At 58.7% G+C, this 15803-nt stretch overlaps 1 protein-coding gene across 1 annotated transcript; it reads left to right on the top strand.

The window, feature by feature from the left end:
* Positions 1-11119: 11119 nt before the first annotated feature.
* CIDEC (cell death inducing DFFA like effector c) lies at positions 11120-14655 on the top strand. The gene is made up of 6 exons (XM_075008806.1): positions 11120-11136; positions 12237-12311; positions 12498-12639; positions 12726-12875; positions 13521-13705; positions 14105-14655. Exons 2-6 carry the CDS (start codon positions 12259-12261, stop codon positions 14268-14270), a joined length of 696 nt encoding a protein of 231 aa, XP_074864907.1. The 5' UTR covers positions 11120-11136; positions 12237-12258; the 3' UTR covers positions 14271-14655.
* The last annotated feature ends 1148 nt before the right edge of the window (positions 14656-15803 follow it).

Genomic DNA, 15803 nt, shown 5'->3' with positions numbered 1-15803 from the left:
TGAATGATTCTCACATCCCTCCTTTCGGGTCTGGGTCACGCTGTGTCCCACAGCTGCTTCAGGGGCACATCACAGAAAGGGTTCCTCCGGGCTTTGAGCAAATGCTGAACTTTGTGGTGAAGTCCCACTGAAATTATCATCGAGAGGTCCTGGGGCACCTTAGAGACTAGCAGGTATTTTGGAGCATAAGCTTTCGCGGGAAAAGACCCGCTTCGTCAGATGCCTGAGTCAACGAAACCTTAATGAGGCTCCATTTCACCCGCCTTCCCCAAGAGAGGAGGCAATACCAGCCAGGACGCCAAACCTCTTCAGCAAGTCCCTCCCCCTATGTGCCTCGGTTTCCCCATGCGCAGAATAGGGGTCAGGGAGTTGCCTGCCTCCCAAGATGTTGTAAGGATGAACTGGTCCTGCCTTAGGGCGGGAGGAGGAGCATGGGAGGAGTGGATGATCCTTCCTGGTCCCTTCTAGCCTGACAATCTTCTGATTTTAAATAGGTTCTTGGCCAAATTCATCCCAGAGGAACGACCCACACTAGCAAATGCTACAGCCCTTAAGACAGGTCTGGGATGGGCAATCACCAACGTAACTGGTTTCCTGGAGCATCCTTGTCAGCGGGAGGGCTCCTGCGCAGACTAATTCCCTGAGAAGAGAAGTCCAGGTCGAGGCACGTGCCAGGAATCAGAGAGCAAAGCTGATCGCTTTAGTTTAATTGTCCAGGACAGAGAAGAGGCCATCGAGGGCATGTGATAATCCAACCACACTGCAGGAATGGGCAGCCCTGTGCTCTCCCCCCTTCGCTGTTAATTGCATAGCAACGGTTTTGTCACCGGGGAATTCTCGGGACCGCTGCAGCCTGTCAGTCACTCTCTGCAGCAAGCGACACGACACGTGTCTCATTCTTTATGAGCCAATTTCCATCAGGCCAAGCGCTGTAAGTGTCACTGAACCAGCCCTTCACTGGACTGAACTGGCTCAGAATTGATTTGTAACGGGCAAGGCAGGGAGCAGACAATGGAAATGCTCAAATAATCAGCCACCTGCTCCCCCGGCTCAATGTGGTGCTCTTCTGAAAATCCAGCCTGCCCAGCTACTCACCAAAGGTCGGTGGTTAAGCCAAGGCCTGGATCCTGAACTCCTGAGGCCCATCCCAGCCGTTAAGCTCGTTAACTCTGATGATTTCACTATGGATGGCACTACCACAGGGCTAAGCAGAGAGCAGGAGACCTGAGCTCCAGAAAATGTCATACGAACGCAGAAGCTGCCATCTCCAGACTGTAACAGAGATGGTGAGCTGTGGCCAAGTGGGGTGTGTGAGGATTTTATTCCCCTGGTTAGGCTGTGTGTGTTCCCTGATGCTCTGGAGTACCACCAGGTGGGTGCCTCAGTTTCCCTAGGCACCGCATCAGTGCATAATGGTGAGGGGAGTTTCAGTGTGGTGACTTCTCAAGGTTCTTTGTGACCTGGGCAACCAGAACAACAAGAAGTCTTGTGGCACTTAATAGACTAACAGATATTTTGGAGCATGAGGTCTACTCAGCAAGGTGGAAATGGCCCAGAATCGACAGTACTTATCCAAAGAGGAACAAGCAAGTCAGATCAGGCAGGGGGATGTGAGCCTTTGTCAGAGTCTAATGGGGAGATATGAACACCGAGAGCAGAGAAGCTGCCTTTGTAAGCTGCGAGCCACTCGGCAACCAGGTGACCCTTTTCTTCCCCGGGACACAGGACAGAGGCGGAGGAGGGGCCTGGCGGGTTGGAATTGGACCTGGGCTGGTGAGTGGGGCAGTCTGGTCTGGCTGGAGAGGGAGGAAGGAGGACCAGGGCCCGGCTTGGGGACCCCTCTGGGCCCCTCTCCCGCAGCTGGATTGTCCTGACGGCTTCCGGTTCCTGTGCTGACACGTCTGTTCTACGCTGTGTCCCTGTCGCCTGTCACCTCCTGTTCTCCTGCTGAGCGAGAGCCGCCTCTGCCTGCGGGTGTGGGAAGTAAGGCCTGGGGACCCCACTCCCTGTGCATTACTCCAGCATCTCATACCAAGGTGCCCCAGCCCTGCCAGGGGTCATTTCTCGCTACTGGGATAGTGACCTCGCAGCAATGCCACCTCTTGCTTTGTGCAGTGGCAACCATCACAGCCTGGCCTCTGTGTGACTGCGGGTCGTGCTGAGGAAAGAAGCTGCCAATTCCTGGAATTTGATGGAACATTGTGCAAAAATCAGAAGTAGTGTCGGAGGTTGACGCAAGGCTGTTTGCTGCAATTAACACAGAGAGCAGCTCTGCTCAGAAAAGGGACAAACAAACAGCCCTTCAGGGGAGAGTCCCTCTCTGCACAGGCCTGCATCGCAACCAACCAGTTTACAATTAAGATATTCCTCCCTGTTGTCGCCCCAGCGGCCAGCTTGGCAAACACAGGGGCCGATTTTCTCTTAACTGCAGGGGCTGGTATTGAGGGGATGCAGGTATTCGTGAGAATCTTTTTTTTCTTTCAAAGGAAGAAAGTGTTTAGGATTCCTGGGGGTGGAGAAAGGCTTGAAAACGTGACCCAGAGACACACTAGAGCCTCAGAAATCAGAGAAAAGGAACACCCGACAGCAGTGGTTTCACTAGCGCAGGTCCCCAGTTGCCCCCCAAACTGTTCATGGATCCCCATCAAAGCCAATTCTATTTCCTACGATCATTTTAATTGGTCTTTTATTTTTTCTTGGCCCCCCTCCAATACCCTCAGGGACCCACAGGGGTCGGCAGACCCCGGGCTGGGAACTGCCGCCCCCTAATGTTTTTCAATTTTTTTTCTAAAATCATCATTTTCAAGGACAACCATGAGATTTTTCTGCCTGACTAGTGATTGTTGCAAATTTTCCCTGCTGCCTGGGAGCCCCAGCGGGTGGGGGTGGCCGGCACCCACGGCTTATCTGGTTTCTTTCAGGCAAAAGAAAAAGGGAACGAACCAACAGAAAAATCTCCATGAGAATCTGCCACTTGGGAAGTTCCTCCTTCCCCGATTTCCCTTCCAGCTCTGCTGGTGGGCCTCTGACAGGCCAAAACCACATGGAAAGCGGAATCCCAGTGGGCAGGGGCAGAGTGCAGAGAAGCACAAGGGCGATGAGGGCTGGGGATCTGGTCGAAGGGGGATGAAGCTTGTTGGCAAAGGAGATGGCTGCGTCTGTTGATTTCTGACAGGGCTGGAGGGAGCTGGGGTTAGAGACAGGAGACTCGGGAGGAGCAAGGAGCTGGCCAAGGAACAGGCAGTGTTTCAGGAGACAGGGGAGAAGCAGGTGGGCTCAGCAAAAGCCATCCTGCTCGTGGGCAGAGGAGGGCTGACATTTGGCGGCTGGCTCGTTCGTAGCTCCCCCAACACCACTGATGCCTGCAGGCTTGCCTCGGCCCTCGGAAAGGAGCCATAAAGCACCGGGGCAGCTTCAAAAAGAGCCAGGACTCCTGCAGGAGCTTGGTGTTGGTGGTGATGGTCACAGGGAGGGCTACGGAGTGAGGCAGGACATGCATCCAAGCGGGACCTTTCTCTGTGTTTCCTCCCTCTCCCCACAGACTCCTGTCTTTCCTCACAGATCTGCTAGCCTGGCCTCCCCTGTCCCAGCCTGGTCTTGGTGCAGGAGGCTGCTTCTCTGCCACTCCACAAGCCGGAACAGCTCCTTCCCCATCTCTGCTCCTGTCTGATCTGAGTGCATTGTCCCCTCCCGCCACCCTGAAGCTCCCTCCCAGCCCCCTTCCCTGCCCCACTGTCCCTTTCCCCTCTGCTCTGAGCCCATCTCCCCCCATACCCCCAGCAGCTCTCTCCCAGCTGTTTGTCAAGCGCTCCAGCAGCTGTGTCTAACTCCCCCAAGCCGGGCAGAGAAGGCTCAGTTTATTAACCAACACAGGTTGTATGCTGGCAGGACGGGGCACAAACTTTGTCCCCCTTTTATTTGCAATCAAACGCGCTGCAGGAGATACTTTTGAACCAGCTCCGAGAGCCCTTTGAAGCTCTTTGCCTGACGCCTCATTGAAGGAAAGCTAGAGTTAGCCGGTGCCAGCTAGGGAAAGCCACAGCCCAGGTTTATTCCAATGAACAAAATACAGGGGTGGGACAGAGCCAAACTCATTTCCATAATAAAGCCAAGGGGCCAATCTGGCAGGGCCCTCGTTCTCTGGTGAGCAGGCTCTGACGTTGCAGTTACACCTTTCAGGAGCGTGATTCTTTGTTTATTATCAGAGGTGCAGGCAAAGTCCAGGCAACATTTCAAAACAGCCCTAGACTGGGTGATTTATCGTGGGAGGCAAGTATCAGGGGGGTAGACAAGGTAGCCTGTGTCTTCAGAAGCAACAAGAAGTCCTGTGGCACCTTATAGACTAACAGATATTTTGGAGCATAAGCTTTCATGGGCAAAGACCCGCTTCATCAGATGCATGAGGGGAGGGGTTTTCAGAGGAGGATTTAAAGAGGGGGTCTCAGTCAAGGGGAGGCCAGAGCTGACAAGGTCTATTCAGTCAGGGTGGACGTGGCCCGTTATCGGCAGTGAACTTGGAGTTGTGACCATCAAGAGAGGAGAGAAGAAATAAAGTCAGATCAGATGGGGGGGGATGTGGCTCTTTGTCAGTTGCTCATGTTGAGGTGTGAACATCAAAAGCGGAGAAGCTGCTTTTGTAATGGGCCAGCCACTCCCACTCCCACTGCCCCCCGCCCCCGACTGATGCATCTGACGAAGCGGGTCTTTGCCCACGAAAGCTTATGCACCAATTAGTCGATAAGGTGCCACAGGACTTCTTGTTATCATGGGAGGGGCCTCGCAGCGAGGTGGGGGGGACGCCAGCTACTCTGGCTGGGTTGCTGCAGGCCCATGCCACCTGGAGTCTGCTCCAGAATATCTGTTAGTCTATGAGGTACCACAGCACTTCTCGTTGCTTTTTGGAGTCTTGGGTGGTTGATGGTTCCCTGACAGGTGAGGCTCCCAGAACCCTCCCTGGGGCCAGCCCCAGAGCCGCAGCCGAGGCACAGCTGACACAGGGAGCCGAAGTGGGCCGAAGAGCTGCAGACCGGGGCCAGTTACTCCAGCAAGCCACCTGCTGATGGGAGAGGCTGGGTCGGGGGCAGCCAGAGTTCTCAAGTACCTCCATGAAGAAATCCCAAGAGACGCTCCCGGCCCACGGCCACCCCGGCTGGGGGAAGGCAGGGCTGACAGGACAGGGCCTGGTAGGTGGGGGGTGTAACGCACCCCTGGAGCAGGATACGACCTGTTGGGAGCAATGTCCGCGAGGAGGAGCTCTGGGGCTCGATACCCTGACGTGTGACTGCTCTGAGATCTTGTGGCGGGCACGTGGTGCAGGCAGCAGGTATCATGGGCTGGGGGAGGCTGTGCCACCCCAAACAGCCAGACCATTTCCACCCAGGCTCCACCCCAGATTCCTCCCTCCAGCCCGGCTCCAGTCTCCCTATGGGGGTGCCCCTGGCATGGTCCATTCCTTCTGCCCACCCTGTGCTCTGGGGCTGGGGCCCACCATCCACCTCCCTTCCTGGTGCTCCAGAGATGGAAGGCTGGGGATGTGTGGGACTGAGGGTCTATGCTTGGGCTGGGGCTGGTGTGGAAGGAACAGGGTCTCAGACAGCAGGGGCAGGGCTGGGGGCTACCCTACCACCAGAACTTCCTGCCTGGGTCCCTGGAGCTCCTCAGAGTTGCTAGGACCGTGCTTAGTCAGCCAGTAACCTGGCCAGGCGTCCTACCCCTGAACCACGCCTGTGATCTTTCCAAACACCCCGAGGTCGGCTGACTCCGCAGGCTGCCCTCTGCCAGAGCAGCCAGCCCCAGCGTGCCGAGAACAGCAACACCAGCAATGCTCAGCGGCACCCCGTGGAGCTGCTCCCAGGCCTGAGCGAACAAAGACCCAGTGGCAGCTGCTCCCAGGCTCCCTCCTCTCACCCTGACCAAAGCCAGCCACCCTCCGGGGACTCTCGGGCCAGAGGCTGGGGGTTGCTACTTAGGCCTGCTCGCTGCCAGCTGATCCCTACCATTTCCACCCTGCAGCTTTTGCCACTCCACTTTCCCAGGCAGGGGAGCGAGGGGCTGTCACACAGGTAATAAAACGAGGCACGGTCTCATTATCCTCTCCTCCACCAGCGCCTTTGCTAACGGCTGCCAGCCTCCCCTAGCGGCAGTGAGTTCCACTGGCTGACGGCCCAGGCGCACGGCCTTGAGGAGGGGCAGCAACCCCAGGACTTGTGCCCCTGCATTTGTATTATCAGCAGGGGCAGGAAGGGGCCTGTACACGCCCCACCCACCTTCCCTCTGCCCCGGCTATTGGCCATGCTGCTGTCCCGGCTCTTCTTACCCTGCTTGGTGCACCGGCTCCGCTCTCTCGGCGCCTCTGAGGTGGCTCGTTGCTTGGTTCCACCCCGCGCTGGACTGGGGAGGGCACAGCCACTTTTGCTCATGGGGGGAGGGTCCCCCGCTACTTTCTGGGGAGATATTAGGAGTGCCCAGCCCCTTGCCCGCCCCAGTGCCAAACCCGCCGAGTAAAAGAGAAAGCCAGGCCTGGCCAGTGCGCGGGGACAGCCACCCCCATGTCTGAGCAAGAGAAGGGGAGGGCTGACCCCTCCCCGCCCAGCTGACCGAGCTCCAGGAAGAGGGCTGGAAAGGGGGTTAAGTGAGACTCCAGGCGAACGTGGCACAGGCTGGCGAGCCCCAGCGGAGCCCAGGTGGAGCCCCACTCCACTCCCCGGCCCTCTCCTGACAACTCATCCCTGCCTCCTGCTCTCCCGTCCCTGCTCCTTCTGGGAACCCACCTGCCAGCAGCCTGGACTGCAGAGTCCAAAGCACCTTTCTGCAAGCCCGGCCCTGCCCCAATTGGGAGAGAGTATCGGAGGGGTCGCCGTGTTACTCTGGATCTGCAAAAGCAACAAGGGGGCCTGTGGCACCTGACAGACCAACAGAAATGAAGGAGCATAAGCTGTCGTGGGCAGAGACCCACTCCGTCAGATGCAGGACCTGCCCCGACACCTCGCTGAACCCTCCTCCGAGACGGGGCAGGCCGCACCCGCCAGCTGCCCGCGCTCAGGCTGGGGAGAGGCAGGGATGGCGTGTCCGAGAGCCAACAACCGTGCAGCACTGAATGCAGGCTGGCCTTGCTGATCTCTCTCGAAGGGCCCTGCAGCGGGGAATGACTGGTCAATTTGAAGCACTGATGCCTGGAGCCCCGAAGGTAATCCTGTGTCTAGCTCAGCCTTTCCTGTAAGCTGAGCGCTTGGCGGCCACCCAGGAGAGAGTCAATGCTCTGATGAGCAGCGCACCCACAGCCGGCCATCTGTGTTTCTATGGGCGGTGCACATCTGCACATACTTTGGTGCACAGAACAAAATTTATTCTGCCCAGAGATGGAAAAAATTAGGGTAACCCTTGTCTAGCTCCCATCGAAACGAGTGGAAGTTGAGTCTCAGAAGGGTCATGGTGTTATCCTGCATCAGCAGAAACAACCGGGAGTCCTGTGGCACTTTAAAGACTGACAGATTTATTTGGGCACCAGCTGTTGTGGGCAGAAGCAGAAGAGAGAAGGGAAGGAGCTCCCCTGGAGTGGAAGGGTTTGAAACTCAGACAAGGAGAGAAAGCGTTCACACCAACGTTCCCGCTAAGCTTTTCCATCCAGGTGCAGAATACATTTTTCTGGGCCCCGAGGCACGTGCGGAGGGGCACCACCCATGGGAACACAAATCCTAGCTGTGGGCACTCTGCTAATCTCTTGTCAATGGCCGCACAAGCGCACAGCTTACAGGGAACGCTGATTTGCACCCGGCTGCCAGGCAGGCCCGAAACAGAGGGAGCAATGGCCGGGCAAAGGAATCCTCCGCCCCTCGGTGCTAGTAGAAGGTGCCATTGTCCTGGTGCCACAGACCCAGAACTGCCGGGAGCTGGTTTTCAAAGAGGCAGTAACTTTTCCCATTGTTTCACTGTGCATTCGCACGCACCCCACCGCAAACCCAGTCCTCTGCCTCCAAGGCAGTGAGATCCCAATCAAAAGCTCTAACCACTAGGCCCTTTGACTGCCCTTGGCCTTGCTGTGGTCTCGCCTGGAAATAACAAAGCCCTGTATTATTTTCCTCTCTCCAGAGGTTGATTTAAAGCGCAGTTGCCTGTAACAGCGGCTGATTGCTTAAGTGTCTCCTCACCCTCTCCTGGCTGACAGCTCTGCTTTGCTGATGGCAGAGGAGGGAGCAGCCTCAGAGCTCCACTGCAGAGCTTTCCTCCACAGAAATAACCCCAGGCACCAAGCTGCACAATCAGGATCATCAGAGAAAATCCCCCTTAACTCTCACGTGGCCACAGCCGCTAAGGCCGCGAGCTGCTAGACCAAGAGCACCAGGGCAGGGATTTACTGTGGCTGCCTCCGACTGGCCCACTTGGTATAAAAGGCTGCGGTGAAGATGCCACTGAGTGTGTGTGTGGGGTCCGCAGGCCTTGCACCCCCCACCCGCAGGCACAGGCGGCTCTCGCTCAGCAGGAGAACAGGAGGTGACGGGCGACAGGGACACAGCGTAGAACAGACTTGTCAGCACAGGAACCAGAAGCCGTCAGGACAATCCAGCTGGGGGAGAGGGGCCCAGAGGGGTCCCCGAACCGGGCCCTGGTCCTCCTTCCTCCCTCTGCAGCCAGCCCAGACTGCCCCACTCACCAGCCCAGTTCCAATTCCAGCCCACCAGGCCCCTCCTCCACCTCTGTCCTGTGTCCCGGGGAAGAAAGGGGTCACCTGGTTGCCTAGGTCACAAAGAGCCTAGGGGGCCATTGCCTGCGTGTGAGACGTCATCACACCGAAACTCCCCTCACCACTATACACCGATGCTGGGCCTGGGGAAACTGAGGTACCCACCTCAGGTTACTACAGGACAGTAGGAAACAGATGTAACCGAGCCAGAGGGATAAAACCCTCATCCCCCACCACATCGTCCCAGAAGGCTTGTTGGCAATAAGGCAGTGATGGCTGCTAAAGGTGACACATGAGGGTGGAGTCCTCAGCCAGCCTCTGACTAAGGGCAGCCACCTGCTTCGTGTCAGAGCCCCCTCTCCCAGGTCAGGTTAGCTACAGCCAAAGGTCAGGCCAGCACACATGACACAAACCCACTGCCTGAACCTTGCCCTGCATGTTCTGTCCATCTGTCCCCGTCTGTGCCCAGCAATAGTCCTATTTTTTTCCATACACGCGCAGAATAATTTTATCTGCCTGAAGGCATGTGCAGATGTGCACCACCAGTGGAAACAAAAGCCCAGCTGTGGGACTGCTGCTAGTCAGCTGGGCAGCATTTGAATTTCTTCTGAGCCGCTGCACAAGCCCCCAGCTTAAAGAGAACACTGGCCCCAAGCTGGACGTATCTCTGCCAAAGAGATGCCACCCTCCCTCCCCTGCAGTCAGCTGGCATCTGCCCAGTGAGCCAGTGGGACTTAACTGGCAGGGTACAGGGTGAACCTTACTGCCTTGTAACCTACCACTGCACTGTGCTCTCCACATTGCATGGCCTGGCTGCCTGAATAGGTACCCAGGATTCCAGCCACCCTGGACCGCTCCAGGACGTGAGCTAGGTACATTAAATGTCCAGTCAAGCCATAATCAGACCCCACTGCTGCAGTGCGGGCGCAAGGGGAGGGAAACGACTGGGCACGTGTTGTGGACCCCAGAACAGCTGCTGTGGACTGCACTGTGAAAGCACATGCTGGTGGTCCCTAGCACCTGCCCTTGGTGGAGGTGAGACTCCAGTGCCACCTGCTGCAGCCATGCTGGTCTCCCCCTCAGCCCAGCCCACGCCCATGCTGCAGCCTGTGCCGAGAAGCGTGAGTGCCGCATTCCCACGGGCCGCAGCGCTCTGAGCCCATCTCGGGAGGCTGACTTTGGGAGTGAGGCAGGGAACGAATGGAGATGCCACCGAGAGGCAGTGCGTCTCTGCCCACGGAACAGGAGTGCGTCAGCCACGCGGGACGGGGCCTGGCTCGCCAGCAGGGACAAGAGCCGGCAGGCACCACCAAGACAGGGCGGGAGTGGCCCAGCCTGGGCGCCCTGTAAGGGGTCAGGTTAGCTGCAGCTGGGTTACTCGGCCCCGGATGGGAGGTGCCCTCTCACCAGCACCGCTCACCAGGCAGGGACGGTGTCTTATTCCTATAGAAAGCCGCCTCCACGCTGTACTGAATTAACCCTCAACTCCCAGGCAAGCCCTATGCTAAGACAGATTTATGGGGGTGTACAGCTCAGTGATGGAGCCATTCTCCCCGCCCCAAGGCTGCGAACCCAGGAACTACAGTTGTGGCTCCATTGAAAAATGACCCAAGCCCGGTAAGCTCTGAGGCACACAAACCACCTCTACCCTGCCTGTCCCAGGCTTCCCAGGTTCAAAACCCTGAAGTGCGGTGCGCCGGCAAGCTGCAGCACAGATAGTTTAGGGTAGATAATGGTTTTGTTCATCCCCATTGTTGTGCAGACCAGAGGGGTCCTCTTTCACCGGAAACCTGAACTACCCTGCAGGGACACGCCCTGGAGCAAAGGGAAAAGGGGCCAAAGGGGTCTTAAGAGCTAATCTGAGAAAGTTTCCCACGAGCCTTGGTCCTCACCAAACAGCCATTCACCGCCCGTGGGAGGAAATGCCGGAGCTGGTGCTTGGCACGAGCGGCCTAAGCTATTCCTAGGACTCTGAGCAGCTCGAGGGGGGCCCCTGTTAATTACTAGCATGTGTGTGCCCCCCCCAATATTCCTGCCTAGGGTCCCCAGTAGGCTAGCCCAGGGTGCAACGGGGGGAGAACCAGGAAGGGCTGGAGAACAGAACATGGAGCTAGCTCAGCCCGGTGCCCTGGGAATGGCCTGGCACAGGTCAGCGTGCCGAAGCAGTGCCCCACGCTACCACCCGCTCACGGCCCGTGGGGGGCAGAGGGGCTCAGGGACTTTGCACCCAGTGGAAATTCCATCAAGGGGACCCCAGCAGGCGCTGCCCCAGCTCCCAGGAGCCTCCCAGGCTCCTCCAGCCCCTACCCCGCCCCGGCCAGGCTGTCTGCATGGTGATTGGCTAACAAGGGGGGGGTGAGGGCGGAGTCTCGGTCATGGTCAGGATATAAGCTGAGCCAGGCAGCACCTGCTGATGAAGCTGAGGGGGGTTTGCTAGGAGCAGGTGCCTGGTCCAGGTAAGTGTCTAGGAGGCAGGGTGGAGGTTGAAGGTGTGGGGCTCTCCAGCCCCCTGGAAGGGGTGAGGTGTGCTTCGCTTCTCCCATTGCTGGCTGCGAGGGCTCTCTGCTCCTGCTAAGGAGCTGTGTGCTAGCCCCGTAAGTGCTGGGGGGAGAGGCAGCTGAGTGGAGCCCTTGGGCTTGGAAGGCAGAGCCCCCTTGGCTGCCCCCTGTGAGGGAGGCTCAGCTGCAGGGCTGATTACCTCTTTCCTTGTCTTCTCCCCCCCGCCCCCTGCCCAGGGTGGGGCAGAGATTTGAGGCTGAGCCCAAGCAGCTGGAGGTCTCTGGGGGGTGGGGGGTAGCAGCTGCTCTATGATCCTAAATTGAGGAGCCCCATCTGGGGTGGTGCCCCCTGTGGAATGGGGGATCCCCACCAGCCCTCTTCCATGCCAGGTGTACACCTCTGCCCCCCACAAGGCATAGGGGGGAGGGGTTCCTTGGGGTAGTGTCTTGGGGGCCTCCTGCTCTCCGGAAGAGGCAGCCAATGGTATGGGGCAGCTGCTTGTCTACCCCAGCTGAGTGGGGGTGGGCCAGAGCCAGGGTGCCCTGGCAGCAGGTGCTCAGTGGACTGGGGATGAGCTGAGAAGCTGGTGTATTAATGGCCCCAGCCTGGGGGGCGGGGCTGGGAGTGATCTGGGGCACTGGGCTCCCTGGACAGGCTCTTCCATGTGCTGCCTTGCACAATAGCTGAGCTGGCAGCAACAGTGCCCTGGGAGCAGCCTGTCTGGGCCAAAGGGCGCAGCTCTGCCCAGCCCTGGTGAAGCAGGCAGCCTGGGGTGCTTCTGGCACTAGGCTCTTGAGTCAGGGTGTGGTGAGTACCTCCTGGGAGCTCTCTGGTGGGGCAGCCTGAGTGCAGGTTCTGGGGTGCATGGGGGGGCTGTGCCTCCCCCAGTTGAGCAGGCTGGGGGCCTGTGCTAGTTGGGAGCAAGGCTCCCTGCAGGAGGGGGGCTTTAACCCTTCCCTGACTGCCCCAGCACCCCAGGCATCTTCTGCCTAGGGGCTGTGCTGGGAGGGTGGGGCAGGGAGCCCTGGGCTCTGCTGAGCGCCTCCCCTCTCTGCAGCGTGCGTGTGCCGAGCTCCAAGATGGACTATGCCAAGAAGTCACTGGGCCTGCTCTCCCCGAGCTCCCTCTCCAGGTGAGTGTCCATGGGCTGCCCTGGGGGATGGCTGGGGTACACCAGGGAGAGATGCCCCATACTGGGCTGGGGGAGGGGGCTATTGCTGGCCTGTTCCCAGGCATGGGTGGGGCAGCCTGTGGCTGGTGCAGCTGGGGAGGGGGTGAGGGGCAGATCCTGGCCTGATTTCCTGCCCCCTCCATCCAGATGTGTTTCAGTCAGTGCCTCAATGACCCAGCAGCTGCTGTGCAGCCCTGTCGCCAGGGCCCGGCCCTTTCGCATCACCAACTGGGATCGCAGTGTCCGCAAGGGCCTGGTGGCAGACAGCCTGAAGGACCTGCTGGACAAGGTGAGCTTGGAGAGGGTTTGGGGGGGGGGGGGGGTGAGGGGCTGGCCCACCTGGCTGCTCCTCACCTGTGGCCCCCCCGCTTCCAGGTTCGTGCTGCGCTGCTGATGGTGGGCACCATCTCGCTGGTCCTGGATGAGGACGGCACTAGTGTGGAGACAGAGGAGTTCTTCCAGACACTGGAGGAGGGCACCGTGTTCATGGTTCTAGGCGGTGGGCAGACGTGGCGTGCAGCCAAGGTGAGGGGGCACCAGAATGAGTCCCCTCTGTCCTAGGGACCGGGCAGTGGGAGGCCTGGAGTGTCTGCTCCCCCGTGCTAACCAGCTCCTCTGGAAGGGAGCCAGGCCTGGACTGTCAAGCCCTTGTGGCCCCATGTGCTGGGAAGAAGGGCTTGGCCCTGACTGCCAAGGTGTGGGGGTCCTGGTCCCTGTCCCAGGGCCCTCTGATCTCCTGGATGCCCTAGAGGTAGGCTGGTCTAGGCATACACCCTACTGAATAACCCTGGTCTGTGGTGCTAAGGAGGGCCACAGTGAGGTACTGGTTTGTCCATGTCTGACCTGAGCACAGATCTCCACCTGTCAAGAACTGGGGAGGTAGGTAACAAAGGGTGGTGGGGGCAGTCTGGTGAAGGCAATAGGGCAGGAGCAGTTGATACACCCTGCCCCTCCCCTCAGTGCTTTCTCCACCACTTGGACCTAGCATGGAGCTGTGGGCCACCTATCTGGCCCTGCCTGGGAGTATTGGTAGGTGGTGTACATGCTTGGTGCTAGCCCTGCAAAGCTCCACAAGGCCAGAGCCAGGACTACAGCAGTGTTCCTGGGGGTGGGCAGGTGTTGGCAGCCACCACCTCTCCCCCGGCTGACCCTGGGGGTGGTCTCTTGCAGGCAGCAGGATACCAGCTGTCCCTCTCCCACAAGCCCCGCCGGAGGATTGATGTGGCCTGTGTGACGTTTGATCTGTACAAGACCAACCCCCAGGACCTGGGCTGCTTGAATGTCAAGGCCACACTCTATGGCACGTACAGCATGTCCTATGACTTGCGCTGCTATGGGGCAAAGAGGCTCATGAGGTGAGTGCTGGGCAGCTTCCTTCCCCCAAAGCCACAGCCCACCCCTGCTGGACACTTCCCCCAAAGCTGAGGTGCTGGGCAGGTCACCAAGCCACACTGTCAACATGAGCCTCCTAGTCCACAGCAGCTGCCACAGACCCTCTAGTCTGACCTGCTGGGGGTGGCTGGGTGGGGGACTAAGGTTCTGAGTACAGCATGGGATGGGGGAACAACCCTGCACCATAGCAGACCCGGGGCGGGGGGGTAGGTGCCTTGGAGGGGTGTGTAAGCTCCCATGGCTCCCTTCAGCCCAGAGGCAGCGGGGGGGGGGTTTAAGGTTACTCTTAGGCTGCGCTCCAGGCAGGCGCCAGGCTCTGTCACAGCACATGACACTGAACCTTGGTGCTCTCTGCCTCCTAGGGAAGCCCTGCGCTGGACTGTCTTCACCATGCAGGCCACAGGCCATGTGCTGCTTGGCACCTCCTGCTACATGCACCAGCTGCTGGATGCTACGGAGGAGCAGAAAGAAGAGGCCTCGTCCCACCGGAGCCTCCCGCCCATTCCTAACAGGAAGATGCTTCAGTGAGGGCTCCAGCCCTGCAATGGCTAGATGGACCGCCACATCCCCTCTGCTGCTGTGTCCGCCTGGGAGCACTGCACTGCCCTGGCTAGAGGGGCCCAGCGGCCTGGGGCAGGTTCCCATGGGTGGGTCTGGGAGCCCAGAACCTCACTGTCTCTGTGCATGTGGCCTTCTGCTGGGGTGTGAGGGGCAGGCAGGACCTGCTCTGCTTCAGCCTGAGCTGTCCTGCAACTGACTGCTGTGGACTCGCCTGCCCTAGCTTCCATCCACCCCCGAGCTGGATTTGTTTCAGGTGGCTTGGTGCTGCCCCAGGCACTCATCCACGGGTGTAAGTCTAGTCCTCCCTGGAAAGATATTTATTCACATTAAAGATTATTTGTTAGCCTCCAAACTCCTCCTCATTCATACACCAAATCCCTGGGGCAGCCTCTGCCCTGTCCTATCACCACCTGCTGGGGGGGTAGCTCTGGCCTGAATACCCAGCTAGGCTTAGGGCTGCATTGAGAGGCCCTAGAAGAAGGCCTTGGGCTGGAGGGTGACCTGGGGGGCTAGGTTTGCCTTAAGCCTGTCCCCTAGTTCTGCCTGCCCTGCAGAGAGGGCTTTAAAGTGACAAGACAGGTGCCTGGGTGCCCAGGCTGGAGCACACCACTGCTAACCTGCCTTCTGCAGCCTGACTGCCATAGAGGTGGAGGGCCTTGCCCAGGGCAGAGCCTGGTGTGAAGGATGGAACCTGAGCTGCAGGTTGGTGTCTGGCTGATGTAGGTAACGGAGTGCTCAGCATTGGGGGTTACAGCCCCATCCCTGCTTGGAGGGGGTAGCCAGGCCCCTCTCTGGGGTGGCAACAGCAGAAGCCAACTAGGTTGGATTTCTCCCACCTTAGGGGGTGGTAGTGGCTGGAAGTGCCCCCAGGGGCTGGGTGTACTTGTGGGTGTTGGAGACTGGAGTAGATCAAATGGAGATGCCTTACTTGCCCTCTGGCAGGTTATTGCTACAGGGCTGAGTTGTGCCATGGGCTGAAGGGGCCATCAAAATGGAGCTGATCCATGGGTGCTGTTAGACAGAGCCAAAGTGCCCTGCTGCTGCAAGGGGGCGTGCAGGTTAGTCGTTTAAAAACAATTCCTTAGCCCTCTTGCTGCAGTGCTGAGCCAAGCAGGGGCCCAGAGGAAGAGATTCCAACTCTGGGTTGGAGGGGCAACTGCAGCACCCCAAATGATGAGCCTGGCTTCTAGGCTGGGGGAGCCCTGATGCTCCAGGAAGCTACCAGGTATCACTTCTGAGTTGAAGGGGAGGAGGCATTGTTCAGGCCACTGCACTGGCAGGGGGTCTTGTGTCACTCTGCAAGGAGGCAGAGGCTTCAGGGCATTGTCTACAGTGGTGTTTTTAAAGCACTAATGTTCGTGTGGGCAGGGGGAACCACCCCAGTATAGCAGGTTAGGTCTGTTAAGTCCTAGTGGACTGCTAGTACAAGCACTTTATCCCTGATCAGGCTGGCTTACCTGCTCTCCTGGCTCTGGTCACACCACCCTGTTTAAAGCATGT

This window comes from Carettochelys insculpta, chromosome 14, assembly GCF_033958435.1.
Source record: "Carettochelys insculpta isolate YL-2023 chromosome 14, ASM3395843v1, whole genome shotgun sequence".
In the NCBI taxonomy this organism is placed as follows: Eukaryota; Metazoa; Chordata; order Testudines; family Carettochelyidae; genus Carettochelys; species Carettochelys insculpta.
The sequence above is the reverse complement of the archived record's forward strand: the minus strand, read 5'-3'. Positions and strand labels throughout refer to the sequence as shown.

What these genes read in the sequence shown, in the direction of transcription:
- CIDEC (XM_075008806.1), top strand. Translation starts at nt 12,259, where the DNA reads ATGGACTATGCCAAGAAGTCACTGGGCCTGCTCTCCCCGAGCTCCCTC. An exon ending in TGAAGGACCTGCTGGACAAG is followed by an intron (nt 12,640 to 12,725) that starts GTGAGCTTGGAG and finishes CCCCGCTTCCAG; the next exon opens with GTTCGTGCTGCGCTGCTGAT. An exon ending in AGACGTGGCGTGCAGCCAAG is followed by an intron (nt 12,876 to 13,520) that starts GTGAGGGGGCAC and finishes GGTCTCTTGCAG; the next exon opens with GCAGCAGGATACCAGCTGTC.